This window comes from Choloepus didactylus, chromosome 7 (assembly GCF_015220235.1).
Source record: "Choloepus didactylus isolate mChoDid1 chromosome 7, mChoDid1.pri, whole genome shotgun sequence".
In the NCBI taxonomy this organism is placed as follows: Eukaryota; Metazoa; Chordata; class Mammalia; order Pilosa; family Megalonychidae; genus Choloepus; species Choloepus didactylus.
Genome location: NC_051313.1, coordinates 98,250,578 through 98,272,055, shown reverse-complemented (window position 1 = coordinate 98,272,055; position 21,478 = coordinate 98,250,578). Strand labels below are relative to the sequence as shown.

Genomic DNA, 21,478 nt, shown 5'->3' with positions numbered 1-21,478 from the left:
CATTGAAATGCTAATGACCTCCACCTGGGGGGTCTGTCTTCTCTAGGAGGAAAGGGGTGGGGCCCTTTCCATTCAGAACCAGAACCCAGAGCCTGGGGGAACACGGCCACACCTCCTCACACCAGTCAAGAATTATAGGCTAACAGGCATCACCTGCTGGGCAGAAAAGCACAGTGACCTGAGGCATCACAGGGTGGAGCAATTTTCTAAGACACACCCTCAGGGAAACCAGATACTGAATATTTCTTCCCTCTGGGACCTGAGCCTGTTCTGGTCTGGGAAAACCTGATTTGGATAACCAAGGAAACCATGCCTAGACAACAGAAAATTACAACCTACACTAAGAAAAACAAAGTTATGGCCCAGTTGAAGGAACAAACGTACACTTCAACTGAGATACAGGAATTTAAACAACTAATGCTAAATCAATTCAAAAAGTTTAGAGGAGATATTACAAAAGAGATAGAGGCTGTAATACTGCTACCAAGTGGAATCATCCAATATTAGTCCTTTTGTATTTGGCTGATTTCACTCAGCATAATGTCATCAAGGTTCATCTATATTGTGGAATGTCATTCCTTTTTGTGGCTGAATAATATTCCATTATATGTATATACCACATTCTGTTTATCTGTTCATCTGATGATGGATACTTGGGTTGCTTCCACCTTTTGGCTGTTGTGAATAATACTGCAATGAACATTGGCATACAGCTATCAGTCTGGGTCCCTGTTTGCAATTCTTTTGAGTATTATACCTAGAAGTGGAATTGCTGGGTTGTGTAGTAATGCTATGTTTAACTTTTTGAGGAACTACCGAAATTTTTTCCATAGCAGCTGCACCATTTTATCTTTCCGCCAGCAAGGTATGAGGGTTCCAATTTCTCCACCTCCTTGCCAACAATTACTATTTTCCATTTTTTAAATAATGGCTACCCTAGTGGGTGTGAAGCAGTATCTCATTGCACATTTCCCTAATAACTAATGATATTAAATTCTTTCTGTGGGCTGATTGGACATTAATATATCTTCTTTAAAGAAATGTCTCTTCAAGTCCTATATCCATTTTTAAATTGGGTTTTGTCTTTTTTGTTGGTGATCCTACTTTTATTATTAGCTCATTAATAGCTTTAAAATCTTTTCATATTTTTCCAGCATTGTTGGTTGTTTTCAATGGGAGTGTGGTTTATGGTATCCGGTTTATTTTGTGGTCAGCAACAGAAAGCCTTTAGCCTTTCTACAGAATCATAGAATGTAGAACTGGAAAGTTCTTTTCCCTTCTAACCTCCCCATTGAAATGAGGGCAATGGGGCTGCCTCTGGTAGCCACAGCCCCAAGGCTCCAATCTGTTCTTGTTCTGTTTGGAATCGTTTGAAGGCTGGGCACTCAGCCTGGCATGCACCAATTTGAAAGTGTAGCTTTATGCTGGGTCCCTGGCTTATTAAGTGCCACACCTCCTCCTTCTGTCACAGCCACAAATGCCCCCCACCTCCCAGCTTTCCTCTTTTGTGCCAGGCACTGGAGCTCTGCAACTCCCCTGTTTATGCGGGCTGTACATTTCAACCCTATTGGTCCACCTGCCGTGGCTTTTGGCTGGTAAGCCTCACGTCTTCACCCAGCTGTTGCTCCCTGTCTCAGGTAGGAAGAAGCACTGAATTCGAGTTCAGCCCTGAACACTCTAGGACACTGATATTTTCGAAGATAAATGATCCAGTTGTGACCTCCTACTCCATGACCAGCTATGGAGACATATGAAACTGTGGGCTGGGAGAGGACAGTTTTGAGATTAAAGGTTTGGAGTCTGGACCAAAAGAGGAATGTGAAGAAACTGGGAAAATTCTACATGAGGCTGGATGGGGGAGGATGGGGACTTTTCCAATATGGGAATTGCACAATTTAAAATCACATAACAGCAGGAAAGCTATGGAACCTCTCTTCATTGGCGATGGCCTGGCCTCTGGTATTTATTGTCTCTAATCCTTTGATTCCAAGTGTAATACCTAAACTCTCAGCAGGGGCACCAATCCTCCGCCCTGGTCAGGGTTTTCTCAGAGAGCCAGTGCTGAGCACCCCCTTGTGGTGGAGAGAATTAAAACCTGAAAAACAATGTTTGCAAAATGCCTTAAGACCTACATAGCCGGCCATCGACTGACATTATCAGGCAACAAGGACTCTGGATGGTAAACAACATGCTGAGGCGGCAAATAAAATAGTCCAGATTTGCTGCCATCCCATGCACCTCAGTAAGACAGATGCTGTCTTGTTATCAAGTCAATTTCTGGTTCCCATGTGTAAATTAATCTTCAGATGGATGTAAACTTTTTCCTTCCTCATCTTCTTTCTGTTGGTTTTTGCCTCCAGGGCCTGGTCAGAACCTGGGCCTCTCTCTCAGCAGCAGCCTGGGTCACCTTTGTTCCTACCATCTGCTTCCAAACCTTCACTCTTCTTCAGGTTTTGGAAATGTCAGAGTGAGGCCAGAGTGCTCTATATCGTGTATGCGGGAAGCCAGATAACCAGCTTGATGTTTGTGCTTGATTTTCCTCCAACAGAAACACTAAACTCGGAAAGATATTTGTACATTCATGTTCACAGCAGCATTATTCACAAAAGCCAAAAGGTGCTAGCAACCCAAGTGTCCATCGACAGATGAATGGGTAAAGAAAATGTGGCCTATCCATACAATGGAATACTATTCGGCCATAAAAAGGAATGAAGTTCTGAAACATGCTACAACATGGATGAATCTTGAAGTCATTATGCTGAGTGAAATTAGCCAGACACAGAAGGACAGATAGTATACGATCTCATGTATATAAAATGTCTAGAATAAGCACATTCATAGTAGCAGAAAGTAAATCAGAGGTTACCAGGGGTGCGAAGCAGAGGAATGGGGATGTATTGCTTAATTGGTACAGAGTTTCTGTTTGAGATCATGAAAAAATTTTGGTAATCTATGGTGGTAATGGGAGCACAACATTGTAAATGTAATTAATGCATTGAATTGTACACTTTAAAAAGTGGCAAATTTTATGACACGTATATTACCACAATATAATTAAAAAAAAAAAAGAGAGAGATTGACAGTGCCTACAACATTGATGAAGCTTGGAAATATTATACTAAGAGAAAGAAGCCAGTCACAAAGGCTGCATATTTCATGCCTCTATTTATATAAAATATATAAAAAAGCAAACCTGTAGAAACAGAAAATAGATTCGTGGTTTCCAGGGGCTAGGGGTGTTGAGGGAAATGGGGTGCAGGATTCCTTTTGGGGTGATGAAAATATTCTAAAATAAGATTGTGGCCATGGTTTCACAATTCTATGAATATACTAAAAACCACTGAATTTTAACATTTCAATTGGTGAACTGTAAGGTATGAGAATCGTATCTCAATATAGCTATTATTTAAATAAAACCACTGAGGCACATTAATTGTGAGAAGTAGTAATGGTCACTTCACAATTGTTTTTTGGTTTTGTTTTTTTTTTTAACCTGTGAGCAAAACATCTCTCCTGTAGTGAGGGGTGAGTCTGTCTCCTCTCCACGAGCCTCTCAACAAAAATGTGCCTTTCCTCAGTTTTTGAACTCTGAGTATTAGGTACTCCCAAAGTAGCAATTCTTCCTTTTCCAAAATTACGTCATCTGAAGCCACAGGTCCCAGCTTCCCTGGTCAGTTTACACGTCCAGTGTCCCTGGGCCTGTGGTGAACGTCTCTAGAGCAGGGGCTCTTGGATTCTGCCTTCTGGCTGGTCTCTTGTCTGGTATATAATATAGGTGCTCGATTAGTATTTGGGGCATAAGTCAACACATGTTCAAAAGCAGTATTAATAGACTCTTAGTTTTGAAACACACAAAAAACTAGAAACTACAGATAACCATTTGGATAATAGGTGGATAAATATAATATGTATTTGCATTTGCTCATACATGTGTCATACAGCTGGAAAATGATACAAATTAACTATGTTTGCCTGTAGGAAGCAGAACTGGATGGCTGGGGACAACTTCCAACTGTATATCACTTTACGCATTTCTGAATTTTGAAGCAAGTGAAGGTATTATACACTCAAAGAAAATTCTAGCAACAGGGTAATGACTCATCAGTTCTTTATTTTGGCTAATGTCAACTGCATTCATTACTACCATTTAATTTGTCATAGCTCAGAGGAGAGTCATTCACTGGACATTCTGTTGTCATTAGACACTAAAAATGAAGAAGAGACCGGAGGGTGTTTGGAATGGGATAGGAGAAGGAGAAAAGGAGCTGGGGGGAACACAAGGTCCTGCCCGCCCAACTACAGGAAGAAAGTAACGAGATCAGATCTCACTTAAACAGCAGCCTCCCCAAAAAGATTTTCGGAAAAGGGCCCCGTAACAATTATTCCCTGGACAAAAATATGTCTGTGTTTCTAGAAGAGATCTCCTTGACATGAAAGACCCTATTTAGAGAGCAACTATACATAGCACCACAACTGAGCTGGGATCACTACAGCCTGGCCACAATTAAGATGCTACTGAGGACACAGCAATCTCGAGGGAAGCTCTCGCTCACTGATGCGTGTTGTTTTACGGTGCAAAGATGGTATAGACAGTTCTCACGTAGATGTCGTCAGGGGGAGGCTTCTTTTTGCTGCCAGGTTCCAAGAATTTCTTAATGGTAGGGATGTTACTTATTTTCACTGTGAACTCCTGAAAATGGAATACATGAAAGTTCAAGATTAACAACAAAGGTAAATGCAAATATGAAAATAACCTTACGCAAGATGACCCATCAAAATATGTTCAAAAGCCAGACAGAAAAGGACAAATAGTGTATGGTCTCACTAATATGAATTAATTATAATATGTAAACTCTTAGTCATAAAATCTAGAACACAGGTTACTAGAAGACAGAATGAGGCTAGTGAATGGAGAGCAGATGCTTAACAAGTGCAGAATTTTTAACTAGGTTGAATCTAAATGTTTGGAAATGGATAGAGGTAACAAGAGCACATTATTGTGAGTGTAATTAAAAACACTGAATTATGGGTGTGGTTGTGGTGGAAAGGGAAGTTTAGGGTCGTGTATGTCACTAGAAGGAAAGCCAGAGGATAATACATGGGACTGTATAACACAGTGAACCCGGTTGTGGATGATGGATCATGGTTAATAGTACAAATGTAAGAATGTTCTTACATGAACTAGAACAAATGTATGTCATTATCACAGGGTGTTAATAATAGGGTGGTATATGGGAAAAAATACAATTAATGCAGACTATGGACTATAGTTAACAGTATATTGTAATCTTCTTTCATCAGTTGTTACAACGGTACTGCACCAATGCTAAGTGTCACTAATAGGGGGTTAAGGGGTATGGGATTTTTCTTTTTGAAGCAATGAGAATGTTCTAAAATTGACTGTGGTGATGAAGGCACAACTCTGTGATTATACTGAGAGTCACTGATTGTACACTTTGGATGGATCATGTGGTGTGTGAATAAAACTGTTTTAAATATATACATATAAATCAATGTTTGTTGAAGCGATCCAACTAGAACTGCAATCCAGCAGCTGCTTAAACTCTGATCTCTTGGTATTATTATTTACAGTCTCTGCCACCAAATGCTGGAATGCAGAAAATGGTTTTTGCAAATCTCACCATTCACAAAAAGATGTGAACTCTTTTCAGAGACAGCAAACTAAAAAATAAACTTAGAATAAGATTATATTTGCTTAAAGGGAAAAAAGGAAAAAATCATGGGAAGTATCTCAATTGTATTGTTCTGCTCAGAAAATGCATGCACCATTTAAATAAAAATGCTATAAAATAGCCATCGGATTATAAATTTACATTTTAAAATTTAGGTTCCTCAGATTTTTTGCTTCTATTAGCAAACAAATCCTCTTTCTTCTCCATGTGTGGGAGAGGGCTAGTTACATTTTTCAAAGCCTGTGGTTCAGAGGCCAAATGTTGATGTAAACTGGCATAACAGGAAAAAATCATATTTTTTCACTCAGTAATTGAGAAGAAAAGTTCATTTGATCTAATGAAAATTTTGAACTGTATAAGGAAATTTATATCCATCATATATTATTCATCTAATAAAAATTTCCAAAGAGGTCATTTGTAATAAAAGATAGCTACTATTTATTAAATTTCTATTATAAGCAAGGCACAGCCTTAATTAAATATGCCCACAAACACATGTAAAGACACATACATATATCACTAATATTAACGAAAACCCTTTAAAAAAACGGATTATGGAAATCCATTATACATAAATATAAAAAGCTTCCCTTTTCATTACCTTAAATTCTATTTGTATTATCCAATTTTAAATATTTAAATCCTTGTTCCAAAGAAGTTATTTCAAGCTTGGTGTGTGTTTCATACTTGTCATGCATAATAAAATTTTTGTGACTTTTTTTGCCCCTTGAATCGACACAGGAATAACCCTTTAATTCAACCCAGGTCTGGTATCAGATTCTGATGTACTTTAATAATGATTCTCCATACGATCAGAAACTAAAATTGTATTTAAGTTACATTACCGATGAAATGTGCCCTGAGGTTTAAAAACAAGTCATTAGCATCATGAATGGAAAATGCCAGTAGGTCCCAGGGTTCCAGCTTGCCAAAAGAGCTGCTATCTATTATTTATCCTAGATTTTGTGGATCTTTTTGTGTTTACTCAATGAGAAGTGTTTTACTACCCATGGGGTGTGCATGTGTGTGTACACACGTGTACATGCATGCCTAGAAAGATCTCAGATATGATAAGCTTAGAAAAGAAGCCTTGAGTTCCCTGTATTCTCGCTAGGTCTGGGTTCAGCATCTCACCTCTTCAGGGCCACATGTACTTACATGTATTTCTAAATACTGCATTTTTAGAAAGCTCCGCTGACCAGGCGAGTGAGCACAGGCCTAGATCCCAGACTGCTGGGTGACTCCCAACTGGTCACTCCTCACTCATGTAACCTTATGCAAGTTGCGTAATGTTCTGAGCCTGTTGTTTACATCTGTAAAATGAGGACTGTAAAGGCTATTCCTGGGGTTATCGGGGCAGGGGCCAGATGAGCAAATGTATGTAAATGTCTAACAGATGGACTGGCACAAGGAGGCACTCAATAAATGGCAGATTCCTTCCCTTTTTTCTCCTCTTCTATGCCAAGCAAATAATTTTTTTTTAATAGTGAAAAGAACCTTTCAGGTCAAAAGTATTCCAAATTCTGAATAACTAAAGTCAAATTAAAAGAAAGCTCATCTTTGTGTTTACAAGAAGAAATGATGAACAGATTGCTAAACTGTACAATGACTTATTTGCCTTGTCGAAGATTTCTATTCTTATTCTCCAGGTGCATTTATTTAACTTGTGGTAGTTGTCCTCATTAGTATATCAAGATGATGTTTACTGGACTTGGAAAATTTTTTTTAAGTATGTATGTTACTGTTTGGGGATGTGGTGTGTGTCTCTCTTGGCTTTTTTTAAATTTTCTCTCTTGGCCTTTGATAAGATGTGTCAAACTGGTCCTTATAGCAGTCAGCAACCTTTTTCTGTAAAGGGCCAGACAGTAAATATTTAGACTTGGCAGGTCATGTGATCTCTACCAGAACTACTTAACTCTGTCATTGTAACTCAAACAGCTATAGACAATACATAAATGAATGGGCGTGACTGTGTTCCAATAAAACTTATATTATGGACACTGAAGTTGAATTTCATATAATTTCATATGTCAAGAAATATTATTCTTTTGATATTTTTCCAACCATTTAAAAATGTAAAACCCATTCTTAGCTCGCAGGCCATACAAAAACAGGCAGCAGGCCAGATTTGGCCCAGGGGACCCTGGTTCACCAAACCCTAGTAGAGAGGAAAAAGTCCACTGGACTTGGAGATAAAAGGCTAAGGTTCTAAATAAAACTCAGCCACTCACCAGCCAGGCATCTTGGCTGCTGACGTCTTTACCTTGGGTTTCTATTTCCTCGTATGCATTTTGAAGGCACTGAATGAGATTAACTTTTAAAAGTCCTTTGCTGCTTTAAAATTCTACAGTGCATCCTGCCAGAGTGAGTGACACCAAGGAACAAGGTGAGCCACACAGGAGTGTTTCCTTGGAATTGCTGGGAAGGAGACACATGCGAGCCCTTTGGGGTGACACTTAGGGTGCCTCTTATTATCTCTAAGAACTTGGGCTTGGGAGTTTCCAATTTGAGACCACATAATTTCTAAGAAAGGCAGCCAGGTCCCAATGGTGAGGCTGTTGTCGGTTTTTTTTTTTTTTAACAGCCCAGAAGTTTAATAAGCTTGATGCAGGAGAGCCCCGGGAGTTATCGGAGAATTTGAGACCCTGACCAAGGGCTGACGCAGTGAAGGTTCTTGACTCAGCTGTGTTTTTTTTGGTGAAGCTGTTTTTAATGCTGATTTTGCCTGCCCTTCCAGCAGTACTACAGCACACACAAACAAGCAGCACCTCATCCCAAAGATTATTTCTACAGAAAACTTCTAATGGAAAACTGGAAAACTCTCTGCATGTGGAGCTTGTTTGGAGAAGGCAGTTATGACACAAAACTAAGATGAAAACTTCTTGCTTCACATATAATGATCTTTCAACCCTAAGGATTTAGGACCAGAAAAGCAATTTCAAGTCTGTATCTTCATTTCATTTTACTAAATAGAATCTGAACGCAGACACACACACACACACTCCACACACACAGACTCACTCACACACACAGCAAGGCAACCAATCAATAGACATTGAAGGCAGGCCCCTAAGAGTTCTGGCCAGTCTTCTCTTCTAGTAGACAGCTGTATTTACCTGGAGGTGAGGAAATGCAGAGAGGATATTAGGAATTTTCTCTTCTAGAGCCAAAATGGTTTGAAGAAGAATCACATCTGCAAGGCTCAGCTGGTTACCAACAAGAAATGTTTGTCCATGATCCTTTAAAATCTGCAAGATACAAGCGTGTGGCATTGCTTAGAATTCTCTAACAGGAGAAGCTGATGAAGTTACAAATCAGAAGGGGGAAAAACTAGGGTCTTGTCCTTTTACCTTTTTACAAATAACATCAGTTGAGAGGAAGCTAACTCTGTGCATCAAAGGGGAAGGGGTGCGGGGAGGGGAGTATTTGTGCAGGGATAGAAATGAAAGCATCACTAAATATCTGCTATATCAGAGTGAGACACTGAAGAGGAGAAGGGAATGCTGACTAACTCCTGGTCTCCTATTCGCTGCTGTGAAAGGATAAATATCTATTCCATAAATTTATCTATGGAAATGAATTAGCCCCGATGAATTCAGGAAGGTCAAGAGGAGATGATATAAGAAGTGTAAGTCATAGGTGTCTCCAGGGAGTTCTGTATTTCTCAATTCTGTGCTTCTGTGAGCTATTGGATTTGTAGCCATAAACCTGACGTGACTGTAAAAGAAGACTTCCTCTAAGATCTTCCAAGATAGAGAGAATTAAAAGCAGGAGAGTCCATCTTGAATCCCATATAGGTGCAGGGATTTATAGGAATAGATTATGATTGGGGAGAGGACAGAACAGTGGTAGCAAAAAGGATGTCCTTCTTGCAGTGAACTCTTAGATGCTCTTCCTTTGGGAAATATTCCTAACTCCTTTCCATTCTCCCTCCTTCCACACTGAATTCCATGAAGATGGTCAAAAAAAAAAGTTTACCAAATAGGCCTTTCCATACTTTACATTCTCTTCTTTTCTTTTTGATTAAAACATTTTTAAAAATGCCTCCCTGTTTAGGAAAAGAGCAATTTATAAGGCCAGAAAAGCTGCTACAGTAACAAGAAGAGGAAAATAACAAAACAGAAAACAAAAAAAGCAAAGAGAAACAAAACTGAAATAATTCATTTTTTCATATCTAATTATCAAGTAGGATGTTGGATACATAAAAGCCGTGCAACAAATGTGCTGAATGAATGAATGGGGTCATTTCTGGGCTTTTCTTCATCTTACCCAGGGTGGGCACTCTGGTGAATGCCAACGACAATAACGCACAAACACGATGACCCATACTTTCTCCAGACTCCTGAATGATGTGTTCTAGTGTCTGAGAGGCTCCGAGCCATTCTGGCATCTGATGGCTCCTATTACCTCCTAGGAGTCCAGCAAGGTTAGTCCAACTGGGCTCGGCTTTTGAGTGGGAAAAGGCGTTTGTGTCAGGTCCCTTGTAGGTTGGTAATGCTGCCACCTACCTTTTGATTTTTCTGCCACCTACCTTTTCAAACACAGGAAAGTACCTAATAACGGCCTTCTGGGTCATGCTGACCACTTCCTTTTGTTGATCGTCTGGTTTTAAGAAAGGATGCATGATAATCAATTCCAGCAGATCCAGAGTCCCCTCCACATACATGTCAATCCTTAAAACAAAAAAGCATTTATCTCAGTTTTTCCTGTCTTTGAACTCATTGGGCCCTACAGCTAAGCATTCACAATGTTTTTTCCTAAGTCTCTGGCAACATTAAGTGCCAAGAAGTGTTTGCCTACACCTGCCTCTCAAGAGCAAAAATGCTAAGTCAACTCTAGATGTAATTTGGAGAAAGCGTCTAGAAAACTCTGTTGCAGATCAGAAAGCACAACTGTCCTGACTGCCCTCTCCCCTTGACTCCTACTCCTCGCCCCTCACTCCAGCACCCTCACTTGGGTCTCTCAGTTTGGGGTGAATTTCACATCTATAAATTAGGGAATATCATTTATTGACTATTTGGTATGCACGAGACAGAATGCTAAACTCTCCATATCTGTTGTCTCTTTGTATACCACCACGCTATGAGGAATGTGCTATTACTATCCCCATGCAACAAACTCATCAAGAAAACTTAACACATGGCCCAGTGTCATGCATCTAGGAGGTGGAAAGACCAGGCTTTGAGCTCAACCTAAAATCTAATGCACGGTGTCACAGGCCTTGAATGTCACAGCAGCTTCCCATTCCTTCTGCTCAATGATGATCAATTTCTAAGAAAAGTAAAAAGCAGTAGCAAAGCATTTAAAGATGTTGAAATCTGAAACAATGACATCCTGGATATAGGATTCAACACCTGAATTCAATTTCTTTCCTGTCACATCACGCAGACCCTCCAAACTGAATTTTTGAGTGGTTTTCATGACCTTTCTGGATTTTTGTTCCCTGTTTGCACGTATGATACAAGAAATAAGTAGACGAAGTTGCGCTGCAAAGAACTGGAAATCAAGTAAGGCATCTGCAAGCTGTCAAGTAAGAACACTAGAGAGTAGCTACAGTACAGGGTTTTCTCCTTGAGGTCCTTGCCAAAGAGATGGTGCTTCTCCGCTATGTAGTGGAGGATGCTTCGCGTCTGCACCAACTTCATCCCATCAATTTCAACCATTGGGACTTGTTGGAACAGCAGGTGGTTACCTGGCAACAGAAACACAGAGTTACATGTGCCCCCCCCCCCTCAAATGCTGTGTTGTATAAAAATTTCACAGATAATCTCAAATTTATTCAGGGGAACCAAGAGCAGGTTTAGCCACACACATTTTTTTAAACCTTCCCTTTTCATTCTCACCCCTGGAAAAACCACACTGTTGAGGGGTTGGGGGAAATATGGTGGAGACATCATTTTAGAGCTGTACTAGCCAATAAGGTAGGCACTAGCCACATGTGGCTATTTAAATTAAAATTAAATAAAATTTAAAATTTAATTCCTCAGTCAGACTAGACACATTTCAAGGGCTCAATGGCCACTTGTGGCTAGCAGCTTACCAACCTGGACGATACAGATTAGGACATTTTGCAGAAAGTTCTATTGGGCAGTGCCGCTTTAGAGAATCTGATAATGAAACCTGAGTCACCAGCAGATATTCACATATACTTGTGGATTTCTTTACATTCTACAGCCATCGACGATTCGCTACTCAAGTTTGCTGTCACTGGTCAAAAAGTGACCTGTTACCTTCTTGAACAAATCCGTATCACATTCCACATGCCCAGCCCTGGGTAGAGATGCAGCAGTGGATACAGCCGAGGGGCTCATGGATTGGGAGCAGGTGGAGGGAGAGGAAGATGAGGACTCAGCACATGCCTGGTGGCTGCAGGCCAGCGTCCTATCCGACAGGTGGCATTACAGCCTGAAGAGCCGGTCACTATTAAGGGAGCCATGGGTTGGGCCTGGGGACCCTCCTGATGGCTGAGGGGTGAGACTGCTTACAGGGTTGCTAGGCATCCTTACGGGGTCTTTTGGTGGTCCCTGCTACATAGGATGGAAGTGGAGGGGCAGGGCTGACCAGGAGTTCAAGTAGAACTTTCACTGATTTCACTTCTGTTTGGTATTTACTCCAGAAAAGTAGCCCAGTATAAAAGCGGACATTTAACAGACGTAAACAGATGCTGATGCCTCAGATAGCATGGAGGAGGTGGAAGATGGAGGGGAAGGATGGAGGAGGGGAAGATGAGAAGGCAGGGAGGGATAAGGGAGAGGAAGAAAGGGTGAGAACGAGGTGGGAGGGAGAGGGGAGAAGAAAGGGATGCAGAAGTGCTGTTTACTTGGATGGGGGAAGGAATTACTTCCTCTCTAGCTCACTTTTTTACAACTACTGAATAAGAAACAAGTTCTTGGCAATTACTCCCTCTTGTTCTTCTGGTTTCAGGACATAGTTCTGTGTCAACAGCACCTCTGCCCTTCCATATAAAGGTCAGTTCTTTAAAAAAACACAAACCAGTATAAACAATTAACATACTCACCATTCTGCAACTTCAGCAACTGTTCTTTTGTTTCTAAAAATTCTTCATCAAACTAAATTTAAAAAAAAAAGACACAAACACACACCCAAGGAAAAAAGAAGGTAAATTTCATTACAGGTTTAGGACTGAAAATATCAAGTTCAATTGCCCTAAGAAGCCAAAAGAGCCCACTTAGCACTCACATACTGGTTTTAAATATCACTTTCCACTAAAAGGAACTAGGACTTCCAGGAGAAAAAGTTGGTTCTGTTATGCCAGAAAGCAAGAAGTGCTCAAAGACTAATTGGTTGTATTACAGGCTATAGGATTCTGTTTGAAGGGGCTTCCCTGTCCCCATCTGGGAAAATGTGAGCATCAAAAAGAATAATGTCAGTTATGGATTATAACACTCAACAACAAAAAAAATCCCTAAGTCCATCGATGGTGATGATAAAAAAGGGAGGGAGAAGAAAAAGTTTTTACAAAAGAATCATCACTAATTAATAATTATTGCTGATTAGTGATGAAAATTAGGAAGTCACCAATTTGCAAACTGTAAGGTAGTGAGTGTTTCTGATAAGGACCACAAGTGGATGCCAAAATCATTGGGTTATAGGGGACAGCATATTCAAATAGTCTCAAGCATCACTCCACAAATTACTAAATTACGGCAAAGGAAAAGAAATCTATCTTCACCAAGGCGAGATCTAGAGATCTCACCATCTATCCATTCAAGTGATCAAACTTAGCATCGCTACTGGGGGGAGGTGTGCCTCCTGCTGTGATGCAATGAGATGGGCACATCATCACCTGTAAAGAGTTATTGCCTGGGGCTTGCCCTATGAAGCTCGTTACTGCAAAGGAGAGGCTAAACCTGCTCATAATTGTGCCTAAGAGTCTCCCCCTGATAAGCTAGGGCAGGTGAGCTCACCACCCTCCCCTCTGTGTGGGACCTGACTCCCAGGGTGTGAATCTCCCTGGCAACACAGGATATGACTCTGGGGGATGAATCTGGACCCGACATCGACATTGTGAGATTGGGAACATCTTCTTGACCAAAAGGGGGATGCGAAATGAAACAAAATAAAGTTTCTCTGGCTGAGAGATTTCAAATGGAGTCGAGAGGTCACTCTGGTGGGCACTCTTACACACTATTAGATAATCCTTTTTAGGTTTTAATGTATTGGAATAGCTCGAATACCTGAAACTATCAAACTCCAACCCAGTAGCCTTGACTCTTGAAGACAATCGTATAACTATATAGCTTACAAGGGGTGATAGTGTGATTGTGAAAACCTTGTGGATCACACTCCCTTTATCCAGTGTATACAAGGATGAGGAGAAAAATGGGGACAAAAACTAATTGAAAAATAGGGTGGGATGGGGGGGATGATTTGGGTGTTCTTTTTTACTTTTATTTTTTATTCTTTCTGGTATAAGGAAAATGTTCAGAAATAGATTGGGGTGATGAATGCACAACTATATGATGGTACTGTGAACAGCTGATTGTAGTACACCATGGATGACTGTATGGTATGTGATGATACCTCAATCAAACTGAATTAAAAAAAAAAAGTTATTGCCAAAAATGTTTAACCCGAATCTAATCAAGAAACAAAAATCAGGCATATTCAGAATGGAACACACACACATACACATTTTGGGGACAACTGGGAAATTGTGACTATGGATTACACATTAGAATTTGTGAACTTATTACTAATTATCTTACCTGTGACAATGATATTATGGCTATTAGGACAATTATTTATTATTTCTTAGGAGGGAAATACATGCTGATGTCTACAACTTACTTTCAAATGATTGGCGGGGGGCGGGGAGAAGAGAGAGTAAGAGAGGGAGGGGAGGCGGAAGGGAGGGAGAGAGAAAGCAAATATAGCAAAATGTCATCAGTGAATTTAGTTGAAAGGTATCCAGGTGCCCTTTTTACTATTACAACTTTTCTGTAGGGTTGAGAGTCTTCAAATTAAAAAGTTGGGAGAAAGAGAGCCAGAGAGTGAAAAACAAATTTCTCCGCCTGTAACCTAAAACTTGTTCGGAGATGCTCTGCTCTAATGCACTTCATGTCAGGAGGGCAAACCTCCTCCCACCCAAGTTCAAGGACAGTTCCCGGCCTGGCCCGGGTCTCAAGGTCCAGCCGCGGACAGGGCAGGGCTGACTGGCAGCCGGCTCCTCCCCTGCTCCGTCTGAACGAGCCATCGCCAGTGGGAGGACAGGATTAGTCTTGGCTTCTGCTCCCCGCCAGGGTCTTCTGGAGTGAGGACAGGGGCTCCTCCAGCTCCATCCTGTGCCTCTTCCTTGGCTGGCTTCCCATCCACCCAGCAGGAGCCTCAGGGCAACAACCTCCGGGGCATTTGTCCGAACACCCCCATGGTCAGATGTGCTGCAGATAGTCCTGCATCTGTGCTGCTGCTTCTCAGACTTTTATGATGATGATCGTTAAAAATACCTGGGGAAGTGGGAGTGCTGTGGGGTGTATTAAACACCCTCAGAGATTCACATTTGGGAGCTGGGAGGGGCCCAACGAGGTGCATTTTTTAAACAACGCCTATCAAATGATTCTGATTCTGACTTTGGGGACTAAACTTTGGGGATCCCATATGCAAAATGTACCTCTCACTAGACATGTTTTCTGCATCAGGCTTTATAGAACTAGTGGTCAGTAAGAAGAAACTGGGTCTGGCACAGGGTGAGAAGAAGAAACCTCCCAGCTCTGAGCAGCGGCTTGGTTTCTATCCACACCATCTGCTGCCTGGATCTCTTTCTGTGCTCCCCAACCTGGGGCACTGCTCCTGACATAGTGCCCACACCAAAGCACCCTCTTTTTCAACTCTTTCCGTAATTCTAAGTAAACTGCTGAGGAGTGTGTGGCCTGTAAGGCTTCAATTTCACACCTGCTAATGGTTTCTGCAGTGGCTTCAGGCAAATCAAGCCCAAGCAGCCAAGAAGCAACCACCCAGTCAGAACAACACCAGGATGACTGCAACCAAATAATGGAGACTGAGGATGCTGACTCCCTGAATGAGGACAGGCTGCTTCACAGCAGGCTTTAGTTACTCAGTGACTAAAATGTGTGTGCTTACACACCAAGCTGAACCCACGACTGTAACACTGGGGGAGATCCTCAAGTCATCCAGTGGCTGCCAGCCCTTCCCTCTGGCTGTTTCATGTCTATGCTGCTACAAACTTAGCAAAGAGGGTGGAGGGATCCCCCTTCCCCAACACTGCCTTTTGGGAATTGCTCCTTTAAAGCATGCGCTTGGTCCTAATGAAGGAGACAATCGAGCTCCCTCCACCCAGTTTATGGTCTAATTATTCTATCCTATCTGCCCGGCCACTATGGTTGTTTCGGGTGGGTAGGTCATATGACCCATGTTTCATTTTGTTTAACTTACGTAGAGTTGGGTTTATTTTACAGTAACCAAGAAACTTGACCAGAGAGTGAGAAGGAGAGGCAGGGTAGGATGAGAATGGAGAAGAAAGATGATTTTAGACAAAGGGTTATATTATAGAAGACATCCATTGTAAAACCTACTAAAGAAACCAAGAATTGCGAATTTGGAAGCCTACAGAGTTTAAACAGGCAACATAAATAAGCTAAGTCAACCAGGGTCAGGTCATGGAACCAAAATTTTTCAATTTCTTCTTATAATTAGAAAAGACAATGAGGCAATGGGAATGGTAGGGACTGAACTAGGGAGGCCCATCTACAGGGACAGTCAGTACTTAAATCCAGCAATTGCTGCCCTGTGGAAATGAGGACCCAGTATTACCAGATCTTCCAATTTCTCAAGAGAAGTAAAAAATCAGAATGTGTATATAGAAACAATGTTAATTCCCCAAAAGTGTAAAATACTGTGTGGTAAGTTACAACGATACACACTAAGAAACTCCAAATCTAAAAACAGCCCTCATTTGTCCTCTTTTTGTGGTAACCAGGGCAACAACTCTTTATTCTGAAATTTGATAAAGAAAGAGAATCAAGCATTTATCTTGCCTTTCCTATAGGGACTGTATTTCAAGGTAATTAGTTAACGAATGAAAATTATTCTTTATAGGAGAATCACAGTTAATCAATTTAAGAGACAGGATAGAAATATTTTACAATCCCTAACAATGATGATGATCAATACCTGCTAAAACCATTAATTAAAAGGGTAATAGGGGAGACACTATAATGAGTGGTTCAGGCTGATATCACTGGTCAAGCTTAGCATCACTGAAAATGAGACAACCAGACATTATGCTCCCCTGATATGGTACAAAAGATGTTCACAGAATCATCTTTGAAGGAGTCTGGCAGGAAAAAAAAATTTTTAAGCTGGAAAAAAAAGACCCTGGATCTGATCATACCTCTGGGTCCAACTAGCTATTTATAGAAAATAGAAAATAGAGGAACAGGTTAAAATGACACCTTGTGGGTAATATAGGCCAAACCCAGAATGGGGGAAAGTCTACATGGCAAACCACCCAGTTTCTTCCACAAATAAATGGCACTAGAAAGAAATGCAGTGCCCAGACCTTGGTTGCTAAATCATATTTCCAATGCAAGGGATCAGGACTCCTGATGAGAAATGTGTTCTAGGGCTAGAGCAAGGAAAATCAAGATGAGTCTGGAGATTCTTGCAGCAGGAGGAGGTAGGAGAGTGCTGAGCTAAAAAGCAAACAATAAAAGGACCGTGGGGGGTTTGTCAAAGGGACCATAAGCCAACCTGAAAAAGGTTCCAATGGACAAATCTGGAACAATTTGAGAAGCAGAATAAATAATTATTGGATTGTAACCCAAAGTATAATTTATATATATATGTGTGTATCTCCATTTTGAAATAAATAAATCAATGAATGAATAGATAAATGGGGGAAGAGACAAATCTTCCTTATAGAAGAATTCCCAATTATATACACAGATACTCCCCCCTTCCAGAAAGTGGAGCTTAATACACCTGCCCTTGAGTATGCACTGGACATAATGATTCACTTCCAAATAATAGATGGGAAAAATAGTAACTATGGAGAAATTTGGCAGACACCCTCTTAACCAGGTGAACTTATCGCCACTGATATGTCACGTTGGGGATATCATGTTACCCTTGATCTGATACAATGAGAAGGCGCTTCACCTCTTTGGCATTCTTCCCATAACCCCAGTCCAATCTACAAGAAAAACATCAGACAAACCCAAATACCTGACCAGTAATTTTCAAAACTGTCAAGTTCATGAAATAAAGGAAAATGTGAGAAACTGCCAGACTGAGGGAGACTAAGGAAACATGATGACTAAATGCAATGTGGTATCCCCAACTGGATCCTGGAACAGTAAAAGGACAGGAGTGGGAAAACTTGTGAAGTCTGAATAAAGTATGTAGTTTAGTTAATAGTCATGAACCAAGACTAACTTCTTAGTTTTGACAAATGTGCTGTGGTTATGTGAGATGTCATATGGGAACTCTCCCTACGATCTCTGCAACTTTTCTGTCCATCTAAAATTATTTCAAACTCTAAAACTTATTTTAAGAAATGCAGAGGGAATTGTTATCAATTTTAAAAAGTTTTAAAGAAACATAGAGACCAAATGCAATAGTGGACTTTGTTTAGATCCTGACTGGAATGGAATACCATTTAAAACAACAACAAAAAACATGTTTGAGATGATCAGTGTGTTAGATGATAATCAGGAATTGTTGCTCACTTCGTTGGGTGTGATAATGGTACTGTGGTTATGTTTCAAAATCCTCATCTGTTAGAGACAAAACTGAAGTATTCCCATAGAAAACTATGTGTATGGATTTTGCTTTAAAATACACCCACACAAAAGTTATCTGGGTGGGGGTATGTTGGAGTTCTCTGTATGGGATTTGTATTATTTTTGCAACTGTCCTGAATGTTTGAAATTATTTCAAAATAAGAAGTTAAAAAAATACACCCACCAAAAAAAGTGGAGGGGTGGAGACAGATGAAAGGAGATTAGCATAAAGCAGGCGATTATTGAAGCTGGGTGACGGGTACATGGAATTCATGGCAATATTTGTTCTACTGTTGTTTGTATTTGAAAATTTCCATAAGAAGAATTTAAAAGAAAAAACAAAAATAAAAACACTGTGTGGGCCAAAGCATACCCATATGCAAGCAAGATACATTCCCAAGGCTACTTCACCTCTGTGGCATTCCTTCTCACAAGAAGGAAGCTTTTTAAGTAACAGGAAATTTACCAAGGGATGGTCCACTTAAAAAATTATGGGTTTAACTGGCAAATTTCAGGTTAATTCCCTTTTTTCTTATTAATAAATACTGATTGATGGTAGTTCAGAAGCCAGTCATTATATAAGTAAAAGTCAAACGTAAAATAGAATCTCATCAACTACATTCCATTTATAAAAGAAAAAACCGTTGAAAGCAAAGAACCGTCTGACTCAACGAAGCAGGCCTGTAATATTAGTGGGAAGAAGACTACGAGTGAACTGTGCTCTGAAACTTATTTTTTTCCTCAAACGTTTCAAAGCTGTATGACAAATTTGTCGAGAAACAGCGAAGAGGGTACCTCGACTCCAGCGGCAGCTAAAACCCATCTTACAGATTCCATCCGGCCCCTTCCGTTGGGATAGTGGAGCTTGGGCTTCGCTGCCATGACGGTCTTTCAGGCTTTCTGAAAAACAAATGCAGCCGCTCCTCGCATGTGAACAGTCTTAATGTCGTGTCCTCAACCCAGTGCTCAGGGACTAAATGAATATTCAAGGCTTTGGAACAGGAGTACTCAAGGATATTGGCAAAGGAAACTGATTTTTGTTGCTGCGTTTCCCCCTCACTCAATAAAAAGATGCCACCATTTTAAAGCATTTGTTTGAAAAAAGCAGCTTTCATGGCGTTTCTACGTATGATTTCTTTTTCTAGATATTGAGAAGCTGGGACCATTTGTTGTAAGGCCATTTGTGACATCGGCAATTTAGATTCAGAACATCATATACACATCACATATTTTGACCTTGAAAAATTGTTTTTAGATTTTCAAATTAAGCCTGGAGAGAAAAGACGCGGAGGGCTCTGGAAGAGAATTATACACCCAGTGAAACCTCTGCAAGTCTTCATAGTTTCACATGCATCATCTTATTTAATTATCAGAAGCAAGTGGGAGGTGAACAGGCCAAGCATTGCTACTGTCAGCAAGATATGCGTTCTTTCTCACGCCTGCGGTCGCTGCTCCGGGGTCCGGCACGTCCCCGGCACCAGCTGGGAGAAGAGCCCCCCGGCGCGCGCAGAATGCACCCCGGACACGGCCTCGGCCATCCGAGACAAGACTCCCGGGGTAACTCCGCGTCGCCACTCAGCCCACGCAGGGCCACAGCAACGGTCCCGCTAGGTCCGGGGAGGATCTGAGACCAGTGGAATCAGACTCCGTAGAGAGGGGAAAGAAAAACGAGCATCCTGAGCCAAGAATGTTCCCAACCCCAGACGAGGGCCCACGTATGCCCAGTCGGGGGCGGGGGCAAAGCAGAAAAGGAAGACCCCACAGCCACAAGAGGGAGAGAGGAAGAGGACTGAATGGAAGGTGAACAGGCAGGGAAGCGAGAGGCTTGGCGCGGGGAGGGTGGAAGGGAAGAGAACAAGAAGAGAAGAAGGGAAAGGGCGGGTGGGAGCTGTAGGAGGGAGACTGACCTGAGTTCGCTCGCAAACAGGGAGCCACACAAAGAGGAGCGCCTGCAGTCTGCAACCAGGCGCGAGCAGCGGCGCGAGGAGGCGCTCGCGGTAGGCGAGGCTCCGAGGAAATTTCACCAATAGCGATGGCGCTATTTAGCATGCTCCACCCAATTCGCAAGGCATTCTGGGTAATATGAAAATAGCCAAAATTAAAGTGGTTTTGACTTCAATTTTATTTTGAGGATGAAATTAACCTTCTCAGAGTTGTTTAGATGTGAACATTAGTTGTCTGGTAGGGATGCAGCAGGATGAACAACTCGACCTATCTGTAAAGTAAAAGTACTTCTTGCCTTTATATAGCTGGTACCCTCCCGCTATTTCTGGATGTGAGGGCGATCTGGCTGCGACATCTGTCACCCCATTGATCGCCAGGGTTGATTCGGCTGATCTGGCTGGCTAGGCGGGTGTCCCCTTCCTCCCTCACCGCTCCATGTGCGTCCCTCCCGAAGCTGCGCGCTCGGTCGAAGAGGACGACCTTCCCCGCTAGAGGAGGACCGTTCTTCGGTCAAGGGTATACGAGTAGCTGCGCTCCCCTGCTAGAACCTCCAAACAAGCTCTCAAGGTCCATTTGTAGGAGAACGTAGGGTAGTCAAGCTTCCAAGACTCCAGACACATCCAAATGAGGCGCTGCATGTGGCAGTCTGCTTTCCTTTTGATCATCCAATTCTTTTTTTACTTCATTTTATTTTATTTTATTTTATTTTATTTTATTTTATTTTATTTTATTTTTCAGTGGATTTCTCTGGCAGAAATGTGGAGAATGAATTGGGACAGCGAGGGTCGAAAAAGAAAGATATGTTAGCTGTCCTTGTGAATTAAAATAGCATGTCAGAGTTTGAAGAAGGGTAAGGAAAGGCAAGACACTAAGGAGGTGGAGAGTAAAGTATTTACTAATCAGGTCCCAGAGAGTAGGGAAAGGAAGGGGGGTGGGGGGAGGAAAAGGAAAATCTAGAATGATGTCAACCCTTCCCCCCAACACACACACATACACTCTCTCTCTCTCTCTCTCTCTCTACCGATTCCTCCTTGCTTTTTTTCATAACATTTATTGTCATCTAACATATTATTATATATT

At 41.4% G+C, this 21,478-nt stretch overlaps 1 protein-coding gene across 2 annotated transcripts; it reads right to left on the bottom strand.

Moving 5' to 3' along the window:
- Positions 1-3,879: 3,879 nt before the first annotated feature.
- On the bottom strand, positions 3,880-20,449 carry GSTA4 (glutathione S-transferase alpha 4). Of its 2 annotated transcripts, XM_037843709.1 has the most exons (7): positions 20,362-20,449; positions 19,250-19,354; positions 12,712-12,763; positions 11,253-11,385; positions 10,225-10,366; positions 8,810-8,941; positions 3,880-4,690 (listed from the first exon to the last, which is right to left on the bottom strand). In XM_037843709.1, exons 2-7 carry the CDS (start codon positions 19,334-19,336, stop codon positions 4,568-4,570), a joined length of 669 nt encoding a protein of 222 aa, XP_037699637.1. In that variant the 5' UTR covers positions 19,337-19,354; positions 20,362-20,449; the 3' UTR covers positions 3,880-4,567. The 2 variants fall into 2 exon arrangements, with proteins under 2 accessions (XP_037699637.1, XP_037699638.1); XM_037843710.1 differs by lacking the exon at positions 19,250-19,354 and having other exon boundaries at positions 20,362-20,409.
- Between the last annotated feature and the right edge of the window lie 1,029 nt (positions 20,450-21,478).

Bases quoted from the DNA above. Each gene is read 5' to 3' on its own strand.
- GSTA4 (XM_037843709.1), bottom strand. From the start codon at position 19,336: ATGGCAGCGAAGCCCAAGCTCCACTATCCCAACGGAAGGGGCCGGATG. The intron at 10,367-11,252 runs GTACTGTAGCTA...TTTTGTTTTAAG, and splicing joins GACCTCAAGGAGAAAACCCT to GATTGACATGTATGTGGAGG. The intron at 8,942-10,224 runs GTAGGTGGCAGA...TGTATCTTGCAG, and splicing joins ACTTTCCTGTGTTTGAAAAG to ATTTTAAAGGATCATGGACA.